Here is a 10,934-nt window from a genome sequence, read left to right as displayed (position 1 = left end):
CATCTTCACTTTGGAAAACTATTGCAACATCACTAGTTTGTGGAGTATTATATCGACAATGGTCTGTGCCTTCATTTTTAATAAGCATATAAACTCCACGTAAATTGCTACCAGAAATAATAGTTCTTGAAATATTTTCCCATTCCAATTCATACATCATTCTAAAAGCTTGTGCATATAGATTAATATGTCAAAGTATCATATCTAGTTGAAGCAGTAAATTATAATCACAGTTAATGTTAAAAGGGTTTTGTTTTCTGATATCAGTAGCCTCATTGGAGTCTAGCATGTACAATTGACTGTAGCTTGGATTTTGATGTATTGAAGGATGTTGTGGCATAATTTTGTGATAGATTTGTCCATGAATTCTATAGTAGTATGGACCATAACCTGTAAAAGTATCAATGCTAGCTCCCATAAATGCAAAAGCAAGTGCACTATTATATTGTCTTATATTACTCTTGAAATTAGAGTGTTTGTGTGAGTTATATACAGAATACAAAAAAGGTGGTAATGGAAGTATTGAAGGCAGGTAGACCTGTCCACTCTGGCAACAAATAGACTTGTTCTCATCGGCAAAGTGTGAGGCATGACAATACTTACAAATATATGATAAGGGACCTATATTCAATGTCAAAACAGATTTATCATTATATAGGTAATTGCTAGCAAGTGTGCTGCAAATCTGAGGTGAAGGGGGCAAATAGGAATTGAAAATTGACTGCTGTTCAATGTGATTATTAAGATTTGTTTGATGTCAATTCTCTGTATCCTCTTGAATATTACTGTTGTAAAAGCTATATGTATGCTGGTGCTGGTTAGTGTCTTCAACATTATCATTGTACGTGGAATGTGTATGTCTGTGTCGAATAGCATTCAGTACATGTTGAAGGCATGACATTATTTTCAACAGTTTCTTTTGGAAATGGAGATCAATTATTAGGGCAGATAGAAAACAAAAGATATTTACTGAGGGGTATGGATAGGCATAAAAACTAACCTTTTCGATGCAATCGGGTGATGCCAAAAAAGAGCAGATCGATGTGTGTTACCTGATACAGTGTCTTCTCGCAAGACTTACATTTTTTCTACCTCACTGCAAGCGCCATGTTCGTCCACCAAATTGGGATCTACGAGGCGCGCGCTCCAATTGATCAGCCTGGGAATTCGTGGAGCAGTGCGGCGCCTCAGATCTGCGAGCTCGAATGGAGGATCATCCCGTTGCGTGGCGGCAATTGCAGATGTAGATGTTGTCAGGCTTCACGTCCAGGTGAGTAAGGCTGTGCTGAGTGAATGTGCTTTAAAGCATTTAAGAGCTTAAATCGCCTCATCCCATTTCCTGGCAGTGGAGTAAGAATGAAGATCATACAAATTCTACACACCACAAATACCTTGCTTTGATGGAACTCCTCACAAATAACAACTTGCAATGGGGTTCTCAGGAGCAAAGACACCAGCGTTGACACAGCGCCTCCGATTTGGATCGCAAATCAGCAGTAGCGGCAGGGGTTCTCTCACCGTCTCAAAAACCCTAGAAAAACATACAAAACAAAACCAAACTAGATCACGACACGATCAAGCTCGAATCCCAGCCAGCAGCAACGATTTGGGAGTGGATTTGCTTACCTACCGGAAGAAATTGCGATCCACAATCAAGCTCGAATCCCAGCCAGCAGCAACAATTTGGGAGTGGATTTGCTTACCTACCGGAAGAAATTGCGATCCACAGCATGCTTCAAGGGCCATGACGGACTTGATCCTGCCCAAAGTGATGCCATGGAACAGCAATCTCCAGTCAACACTTTGCATGTGCCACGCGTTGCCGGGCCTTCCTCTCTCGCCACACGCGGCTTGGCCGCCTCCCATTGGCCAGGAGCAAACATCAGCGCGATTATTCACTAACACATGGTTAAAGAAATAACCCCTTTACAGTTACCCCCCCATCGGATGGCCCCGATTGGCCAGATCCAGCGGCCCACAAAGTTCGGCATTTGCTCCTTATAGTAATAGATATATATATATTTAATTGAGTTTGTATAGAAGTTTATGCAGAATAGGAATGCAGACTGCAGTTGGATATATATAAATTTCACAACTATGTAATTATCTGAAAGGAAAATATTAGACTTTTGCAAAGCACACTCAAGAACAACAAAATAATTCCAATGTTGTGTTTACCAATCTCTGCCTCATAATCCACAACTTTGCAATTTTGAGCTCCAGCCCCAGGTGCTGCTCCTACGCCAGCATCAGGTTACCTGGCACAGCATCCCAGACACCTAAGAAAGCCCATAAGCACGCATCATTGAAACCAACCCTCAAAATCTAGGAAACTGGAACTAAATTTTAGATTCGACAGAAGCAATATCGGACAGAAAAAAAATCTCATCATAGAATACAAAATCTTACCGGCTGCCGTGGCATCAAAGGCTGAAATGCAAACAAAAAAGAGAAGCATAGCCTAGAACAGCTGCTGCCTGTGAGAGAAACCAATCCATCAGTCGCAGAAACGAATCAAAAAGGAAGAACGATCTAAGAACCAAGGACAAAAAGTAAAAAACTCTTGAAAGGAACCTGGAGTGCTCTTACATCGGCCATGGGCCATTGGCAATCGAATTGATGAGTGGCAGATGAATTTTTTGGAGCCCTAGGAGTGCATGGTGTAACACCTGTCACCACGCCCTCTTCTCTTTCCAGCCACACGTGTATCCCGCCCATTGGCCACCACAACATTGAGCTGATATTCCCGCTAACCATGGCTTCCGAGGCTGCCCCGGGCCTGGGTCTGGGTTCTTCGTTCTTATTATTATAGATTAATTTTCGTGCTATTGGATTGAATCACCACGAAGAAGTCCTGCTCTCTCATCTCAATCAATCCATGGCCAGCAGTAGCAGCAATGGCCAGGATCGCGACGAGGAAGCGCTGCTAGGAGGCGGCGGTGTCGATCCATTCGAGCAGATCGCAGGCAACAAGGCCCTGAGGCTGCGGCTGGATTTCTGGAAGGAGGAGGCAAGGTGTGATTCTCACCGCCCTGGCCCAGGCCACAAATTTGCCCCGAAGTCGCATATGGATCCCTTTCGTTCTCTCGATGCTCGCCTCGCTCGCCACAATCCTCGCTCTCATCTTCAAATTGGAGGATTGCGCGGAGCTCCAGCGCCAAATCGCGAGCGAGAAGCTGCTATCCAGGGCCCTGTTCCAGGCCAGTGACACGCTCAAGAGCATGGGCAACGATTACATCTGGTGCTGTAAATTCTGAAACACTTCTAGGAAGGTAAACAAGCTTGTCTTCTATTTTTCAAGTTTTCCTCTTTCTTCCCGCAGGTTTATCAAGGAGATCAAACAAGAAGAACAATCTAAGATTGTAGTGGCAACGAAGTTTGCTGCACTGCCATGGAGGTTTGGCCGAGGGAGCGTTGTCAAAGCACTCAAGGATTCTCTGGAGCGTCTCAATCTTTCGTCTGTCGATTTATATCAGCTCCACTGGTATGGCACTTTTAACTTGAAAGACGCTCTAAACTTCACGTCTAAATTAAATGGCAGGCCAGGCATATGGGGAAATGAAGGTGGTGTCTTCTTTCTTTCTTTTTTTCATTTTTACTCGTTTTCTAGTTTCTTTGCTACGTTGTATTTGTAACAGGATATCTCGACGGTCTTGGTGACGCTGTGGAGCAAGGACTCGTAAAAGCCGTAGGAGTTTCCAATTACAAAGGTGTGGCATTTCTACTTTGGAAACCAATGTAAATCCTTGGTTTGCTTCCAGTGGACAGGCTTAAGAGGGCTCACGACCAGCTGAAGAGACGAGGAGTTGTCCTGGCATCGAATCAAGTAAACTACAGCTTGATCTATCGAAAACCAGAGGAAAACAGCGTCAAACAAGCCTGTGACGACCTGGGAATCACACTCATAGCTTATTCTCCGATCGCTCAAGGTAACTTCCAGGCACATGAAATAAAAAGATGAGGATTCTCAAACATCTCACAGGTATCTTGAGCGGGAAATACACGCCATCAAATCCACCAAAAGGACCCAGGGGAGGAATCTACAATGCGGAGTTCCTGTCAAAGGTAATAGCTACTATTCTTTTTTTTGTTTGTAGTTTTGAACTTTTTGAAACTTCCTCAGCTCTCTCCTGTGCTAAACAAGCTCAAGCAACTAGGAGAAAAGTATGGCAAGACATCCACACAGGTTTTTTTTTCTGGTGGAGCCTTGAAAGTCACATAACTTACGCAAAGTTTTCTCGATGTTTAACTTTTCCAGGTAGCTCTCAATTGGCTGGTCGCACAGAAGAATGTGGTTCCCATTCCAGGTGCCAAGTCGGCACAACAGGTACTAAAAGAAAAAAAAAAAAAATTCATATGGTTTTTTCGTGGCTAAGTAAAGAGGCATCTCCACTTATCAGGCGATTGAAATCGCGGGGGCTCTCGGATGGAACTTAACAGCCGACGAAGTTGAGGAACTCCGGGACATTGCAAAGAGAGTTTCTCCAGTGGTTGGATTTCCCGTCGAGAACCTGTGAAGGCTTCCTTGTCTAGTTCTTGGAGAATCTAAAGCTTCTTTCTCTTGATAGAGTGGACTCAGTACGCTCTAGATATTGAACTTAGAAACGTAACCAAGTATGAACTAATCTCGTGACTGCTGCCTAATAAGTTAAAACACACAGCTCTTCCTGGAAGTTCCATTGGAATTGGTCAGGTCACTTGACGCGGTGGCGGCCACCATTCTATAAAATCCTGGGAACAAAGATCTCTCCACGTCTGTTGCTACTAGGCAGGCCATGGGAAATTCGCTGGGGTGCTGGAGCAGCGACGAGAGATTAGCGCAAATTCGAGGAGTTACCTTTGTCAACAACACTGGCAGTACGATCCAGCTAATGGAGAAGAATCGAGAGGTGTACGGAGGCTTGTTGTGTACTCTGGAGGCGCAGGCCCGTAGCGAGAAGCTAACTTATCCCAAGAACCAGCTCTACTATGCCATGGCGGTCCTCGCGCGGAGTGAAGATGGCCTGGTAATACCAACAAATCTGGCGGTTAGTTCCAGGGACATAGATTCTTACAGCCAAATCACAGTCTCTGTGAGAAATGGTGCTTACTTTCTCCAAGGCGTGAAGAGAGATCCTAGACAAGTGCTCGCTTCGTGATCTTGACGGGATAGTGGTCGGCGGGCCTTGGGTGTGGGAGATATACGAGCTTGTAGTGTGGATTCAATGGCTCCCAGCTGTGTTGGTGTGTGTGAGCCTTCCAATGCAAAAGATGGAAAACGTTATGCTTACTTGTATTTCGTGATGAGATGGTGGATGATGATGCTGCTCTGGATCTTGGAGAGGTTGCTTCCGGGACACTTTCGATTGCCCAAGCCGAAGGCAACGTACGTATGAGGCTGAGGCTTCTCGTTCTTGACACAGAAACTTCCGGTTAACGTAGGGAATACGACCAAAGAAACAAAACGCTTACAATCCAGCGGTCGGGATCAAACTCTCTCGGGTTCTTGTGCACGAGGGGATCCATGTGTACTTGTCGTAGCCACGCCTCTACGAACCATCCTCTCGGGATTGTGTAGCCTGGTGAATTCGTTGGTCAAGCATATATCCTTTTCAAAAGCTCTCTAGAAGTTTACTCACCGTTTAGCTGCACGTCGCTGAGAACTTTCCGAAAGACAAACGGGGAAATGTTAATCAGCCTCAGGGTCTCATCAATCACCTTCACAGAAAGTCAGCGGTCATAAAGAACTCGAAGAAACTTTAGCATACTCTAGACATGTAAGTCATGCTCCTCATGTCAGCTAGTGTAAGGCTTTCGCCAGGCATTTTCTTGAGCGCGATTTCATCTTGTTCAGCCTGCAAAAAACACTAAGAAAATATTCATACTGAAAGCGAAATGGATACCTTGAGTCTTTGGTAAACAGCAGGGTGCTCTTTCAGGAGGATGGCCAACCAGGTGACGAGATGTGCCGTGGATTCGTGCCCTCCGTTCATAAAAGACATGATCAAATCCACGATTTGATCATCTTCTAGAGGTTGACCGCCCTCGTCTGTGGCGTCCAGCAGCATGGACAAAGTATCTCCTCCTCTCTTCTTGCTTTCCTTTCTTTCGTAGAATATTCGCCAGAAGTCATTTGCCAACGTTGCGCGTGCCTGGACGAACCAAGCACAAACTTAAGACGGAGAAAAAAGAAGAAGAAGAAGAAGAAGAACAAGAACCTTGACAGCGTTACTGTAAGCAGTGCCAGGAAAGTTGAGTGGTAAAGCACGCAGACCCTTGTTCATGGTGTGAAACAGCCCAGACACCTGTTTGAAATCAATCCCTGTATCCTCTCCTACTAGAATCTCGTGAATAGTTTTCAACGTAAACTACAGAAACGACAGAAACAAAAAGCAGGTTAGAATTTTGCGGATTGTTTTGAGGCTCGCTCACCATTCTTGCTTCATCTAGAAAGACGATGTTGCCTCGATCCGCCCATTCGTCTAGCAATTTCTTCACGTTTTCTTCAATGCAAGGCATTTGATGCTGAATTGCTTTCGGTGAACTTAAAGCCGGCTTGACCAGTTTGCTGAGCTTCAAATGATCGTCGCCCGTCACTGCCGAGAGAACCTTCAGTCCCAGAAGCTCTTTCACCACTCGCTCTGGCCATCCGATCTCAAAAACATCATGGTTACAAAGCACGGTCTTACATACTTCCGCTGATGTGGCCAGAATGGTGGGCTGCCTGAACAAAAACGCTTTATACAGGCCTCCACATCCATACCTGCAAGAAAAGCAGAGGTTTTGAAAAGAAAAAGGAAATTAACACTTACTTGGAAATGAAACCCCCTACAAAGGACTCCGGATTGCTTGACTTGAAGGCCTGTAAGAAATCTCCCATGTTTCCGAAAACAGGCCAACCAAGCGAACCTGGTGGCAATGGTGGCGATCCAGGTCTAAGCTTCGGAGCATAAAACCAGCTGTTGAAGTTGAGAATGCACGAGATAAGGACGATGATCAAGGCCACTGCAATGGAAGGAAGCCAGAGATCCATCGCCTGCATGGCTGCACACAAGCGTCTTTTCAAACGCTTAAAGAGCTAAAAAAATTTGTCGCATTCTCTTATCGTATCAAACTCGAAAACTTTAGATTGCTACCTGTTTGGATTGGCGCGGAATCTAAACTGACGTGTAAGCTCTTATTCGCAGAAAGGAAAGACCAAAAAGTATAGGTCAGGTGTCAATACATCACAAACGTGAGATTTGAAGCGCTGGAGCATCCATGGAAATTCTTATGATAACCTGGAGACAAAGTCATGAAATTAGTGCGCATCATTTCAATCAAATCGCAATACCTTGCCAACACTTTTTCCAGAATGAAGGTACTCCACAGCATCACATGCAGAGCTTAGGCCAGTAAAGGGTGTTGGATCAACTGCAATCTGCAGAGAAGTAGGTTGTATTCTCGCTCAAAGAGCAGATAAGCACGATACCTTTAGCTTCCCCCGACTGTGTAGGCTATGAAGTTTCGCAACGTGTTCTTTCCAAAGCTTATTGTGATGCATTAAGTAGAATCCAACCTGGATAACCTTGTTAGCAAAGCAGCATTATGGCAGCACTTGCTTACGATGGTTTGCGATTTCCACAGCAACTTCTCGCAAAGTCCAGGATAGTTTCTTGGTTGCCATCCACCTTCTCCTTGATACTGCAAGAAAGCGTTTTCATATGGCGGCTAAAATACAACATTAACACACCTGTGATATCATTCCTATGACGATCAGACGTCCAAAAGTTGCAAGAGCATTCAGGCATGTGTCAAACATCGTCCCGCCAACAGATTCGTAGACAAGGTCTACTCCACGTGGATATTCTTTCTTCAAAACCTGTTCATCTGTTAGATACTCCATAGCACTTCTTACATACCGTTTTTATGTCTTCCGCTTTGTAATCTATAACCCTGTCCACCCCAAGCGACGAAAGCAATGCAGCTTTGTCACTTCCACCACAGGTGCCAATCACTTTATTGCCTGCTAGTTTTGCCAACTAAAATAGAAATCAAAGAACTATCACTTGTAAGTACTGATAAAAGCACTACCTGTACAGCAAATTGTCCAGTTCCTCCAGCTGCAGCGGTCACAAGAACAGTTTCACCTGATCTCATCTTGCCAGCCTGCAAACGGGATGGCAATCAGTCTTTACGTGGAAAGATAGCACCACTACCTCTTGCAAACCAAGAGAAGCCGTCAGTCCAGAGACAAGTATAGCCACAACTTCAGGAGTTGGGGAAGGAACAGGAATGACAGACTTTGCAGGAACCTGCAAATCTAGTTAGAACAAAAATTTCACTTTTCTTTTGCTAAACCTGTGAGTATTCTGTAAAACCCCCGTAGCTAAAGGTTGCAACAGCAGATCCTAGCGCAATCTCATCTAGAGCTACGCCAGGTCCAATGCCTGCAACCACTCCAACGGACTGCAAAGCGCAGAAAAGAAAAACTTACATAGAAATCTAATAAAAGTCAAAATTACCTCAAAGCCAGCAACAAAAGGGAGGCGCGACAATGCTTCTTTCTCATTTGCAAAATAACGTCCAGAGCTATAGTTCACCTGAAACATAAGCATATGTAAGATAAAAAAGAGTTGCACGCTTACTTACATCACTTGCATTCACACCAGCATAGTAGTTCTTTATAAGTACGTGGCCTTCTCTCACAGGAAGTCTTAGTGGTACCGTGACGATTTTCGTGGCCACACGAAAATTGCTGCTCAGCTTATGAACCATCCTGAAAACAGCAATTGTAGAAACAGGATCATAATATAAAAAATCACTTACAGTTGATCAAAGGACGTAGGCAGATTTGGAGACGGAAGTCCTTTCGATTCTTGAGGGATTCTTTTTCTTCTACCGTGTACCAGGAACTTGTTTTCCTCTTCTTCTGAAGGCCAATACTCCGGACCACGCCTGTTTGTTATCCAAAGACAAACACCTCCTTTGCTATCATCTTCAATGAGCTGAAAGGCCCCTGAGGAATAAAAAAACACGACGTTGCTTCTGAATAGTTAAATATACACCTTACCGTGAATAAGCTTGTCCATTGATAGATAACCTCCGGTTATGTCTATTATTTTCCTATCCAGAGACTTCGCCATTGGAGTCTCGATAAACTGGAAGCTAGCATGTATGTCAAAATCGAAAAAAATTGTAAACGGTGCACTGACCTCGGGACAGAGCGCGTTCACTCGTATTTTTTCTCTGCGCAGTCTTGATAGCGATCTCGTAAACAACACAACACCACCTAGAAAAATGTAGTGTTTCGACAGTAAAATGAAATGCGACCACCTTTTGAGCTTTTACCTTTACTTCCGGAGTAGATTGGCATCAGGGGAGCCGGATATAATCCCGCCGCAGATGCCAGGTTTATGATCACTCCCGGTTGTCCCCGAGCTCGCATTGCTTTGACCTGTAAAGCCCAGTAAAAGAGACTTTAAACTCTATAGTCATGGATGAGCTCGAGCACAAACACACCGCTTGCCGGGTACACTCCACAATTGCCACAAAATTCACATCGATCACTCGCCTCCACGTTCCTTTGTCATCGTTTATAAAATCAGAATTGCCTCCAATCCCAGCAGAGTTGATGCAAACATCGAGTCGTCCAAACGCTGAGTTGTGCTTCGCAAACGCGAGAGAAAGTTCCTCTAAAACAGCGAAGTATTAGTACTTGACATAAAAATGAGCTGTGTTTGTGAGCATACCAGGTTTTGTAACATCGCACTGGACAAAAATGGCCGCCGTGCCCGAGATGCCGAGCCTGGAATGGACTTCCTTCACTAGATTGAGCGTCTCCAGGCCATTTCCAGAGTCGAAATCGACAATGGAGACACTGGCGCCCTTCTCAGCGAGCGCAAGCGCTAGCGCTCGTCCTAGACATCGCAAAGAACAAAAGATCGGCCGAAATCCAGGCATGGAACACGAAATTTACCGATTCCAGAGCCAGCGCCAGTGATGAGCGCAGCGTATCCAGCTCCGATGATCATCCTTGCGGAAATTTTCGCGATGGCGACACGATCGAGGTCTTTACCTAGGGCTTGCTAGAGAAAGAGAAATTATAAAATTGCGGACATGACAAATAGCGATGTGTTTTAGCTCTTAGCATCAAACGATGCTTCCTGGCGCTTTCTTCCCAATCCCTTGGAAGCAGTGGCCAATAGCACGATGAATCACCACGAAGAAATCCCGCTCTCTCGTCTCAATCAATCCATGGCCAGCAGTAGCAGCAATGGCCAGGATCGCGACGAGGAAGCTCCGCTCGTCGATCCATTCGAGCAGATCGCAGGCAACAAGGCCCTGAGGCTACGGCTGGATTTCTGGAAGAAGGAGGAGGAGGTCGTGAATCAACGCATCGAGCGCAAGGAGCAGCGATTGCAGAGCGCCAAGAACGAGATCTATCAGCTCCTGGGGATCTACTTCGTGTTCCAAGGTGTGATTCTCACCGCCCTAGCCCAGGCGAACGATCTCTCCGGGAAGTGGCGCTGGATCCCCTTCGTGCTCTCGACGCTGGCGTCCATGGCCACGATTCTCGCCCTCGTCTATAAGCTGCGGGATTGCTCGGAGCTGGAGCGCCAGATCAAGGGCGAGAAGCTCATGTCCAAGGCGCTGTTCCAGGCCAGCGACGATCTCAAGAGCATGGGGAGCGCATTCGATCACAAGGATGTCCAGCGGCAGCCCCACATTACGCACAGGCCGCAAGATCGCCCCAAAAATCTTATCCCCAGGATCTGGGAAGATCACATGAAGGCCTACGGCGCATTGCTAGTAGTGATCTTGCTCATCTTCTCCACGATCATGGGAATTGCTTGCTGGCGAATCACATCGAGCAAAAATTGAAAGAGCGCTGCTAAAGTTCCGATTTTAGGGTTCTTGAGCACTAAAGCATATTCCTTAACGCTCAAAGGATATTCTTGGGGGGGTCAAAGAAG

The 10,934-nt window shown here is 45.4% G+C and overlaps 3 protein-coding genes and 1 long non-coding RNA gene across 8 annotated transcripts; 1 reads left to right on the top strand and 3 right to left on the bottom strand.

Moving 5' to 3' along the window:
* Window positions 1–734: 734 nt before the first annotated feature.
* LOC112350606 lies at window positions 735–2,403 on the bottom strand. The gene is made up of 3 exons (XR_002993826.1): window positions 2,179–2,403; window positions 1,392–2,107; window positions 735–1,339 (listed from the first exon to the last, which is right to left on the bottom strand). It is a non-coding gene; the product is annotated as an uncharacterized LOC112350606 (long non-coding RNA).
* A 352-nt stretch (window positions 2,404–2,755) lies between these two features.
* On the top strand, window positions 2,756–4,567 carry LOC9634895 (uncharacterized oxidoreductase At1g06690, chloroplastic). Its single transcript, XM_024687095.1, has 10 exons — window positions 2,756–2,789; window positions 3,023–3,272; window positions 3,323–3,484; window positions 3,542–3,564; window positions 3,639–3,710; window positions 3,762–3,929; window positions 3,983–4,065; window positions 4,124–4,186; window positions 4,259–4,327; window positions 4,401–4,567. Exons 1-10 carry the CDS (start codon window positions 2,756–2,758, stop codon window positions 4,515–4,517), a joined length of 1,041 nt encoding a protein of 346 aa, XP_024542863.1. The 3' UTR covers window positions 4,518–4,567.
* Window positions 4,568–4,572: 5 nt separating this feature from the next.
* Window positions 4,573–7,174, bottom strand: LOC9634894 (ent-kaurenoic acid oxidase 2). 4 transcript variants are annotated; one of them, XM_024687066.1, is made up of 12 exons: window positions 7,116–7,158; window positions 6,889–7,037; window positions 6,792–6,841; window positions 6,412–6,742; window positions 6,198–6,347; window positions 5,883–6,131; window positions 5,748–5,834; window positions 5,619–5,697; window positions 5,452–5,558; window positions 5,271–5,392; window positions 5,091–5,215; window positions 4,573–5,003 (listed from the first exon to the last, which is right to left on the bottom strand). In XM_024687066.1, the coding sequence occupies exons 2-11, from the start codon at window positions 6,928–6,930 to the stop codon at window positions 5,116–5,118; spliced, it is 1,317 nt and encodes a 438-aa protein (XP_024542834.1). In that variant the 5' UTR covers window positions 6,931–7,037; window positions 7,116–7,158; the 3' UTR covers window positions 4,573–5,003; window positions 5,091–5,115. The 4 variants fall into 4 exon arrangements, with proteins under 4 accessions (XP_024542834.1, XP_024542833.1, XP_002982048.2 ...); XM_024687065.1 differs by having other exon boundaries at window positions 6,792–7,057; window positions 7,116–7,174; XM_002982002.2 differs by having other exon boundaries at window positions 6,792–7,023; window positions 7,116–7,152.
* Window positions 7,138–10,042, bottom strand: LOC9635599 (prostaglandin reductase-3). Of its 2 annotated transcripts, XM_002982001.2 has the most exons (18): window positions 9,938–10,042; window positions 9,711–9,878; window positions 9,481–9,653; window positions 9,310–9,415; window positions 9,174–9,250; window positions 9,032–9,119; window positions 8,788–8,977; window positions 8,611–8,737; window positions 8,484–8,561; window positions 8,320–8,427; window positions 8,178–8,273; window positions 8,053–8,127; window positions 7,881–8,000; window positions 7,712–7,840; window positions 7,585–7,662; window positions 7,451–7,537; window positions 7,313–7,399; window positions 7,138–7,259 (listed from the first exon to the last, which is right to left on the bottom strand). In XM_002982001.2, the coding sequence occupies exons 1-18, from the start codon at window positions 9,990–9,992 to the stop codon at window positions 7,206–7,208; spliced, it is 1,896 nt and encodes a 631-aa protein (XP_002982047.1). In that variant the 5' UTR covers window positions 9,993–10,042; the 3' UTR covers window positions 7,138–7,205. The 2 variants fall into 2 exon arrangements, with proteins under 2 accessions (XP_002982047.1, XP_024542832.1); XM_024687064.1 differs by lacking the exons at window positions 9,481–9,653; window positions 9,938–10,042 and having other exon boundaries at window positions 9,711–9,804.
* Window positions 10,043–10,934: the final 892 nt, after the last annotated feature.

Source organism: Selaginella moellendorffii, unplaced genomic scaffold, assembly GCF_000143415.4.
Source record: "Selaginella moellendorffii unplaced genomic scaffold, v1.0 SELMOscaffold_52, whole genome shotgun sequence".
NCBI classification, from domain to species: domain Eukaryota; kingdom Viridiplantae; phylum Streptophyta; class Lycopodiopsida; order Selaginellales; family Selaginellaceae; genus Selaginella; species Selaginella moellendorffii.
The sequence above is the reverse complement of the archived record's forward strand: the minus strand, read 5'-3'. Positions and strand labels throughout refer to the sequence as shown.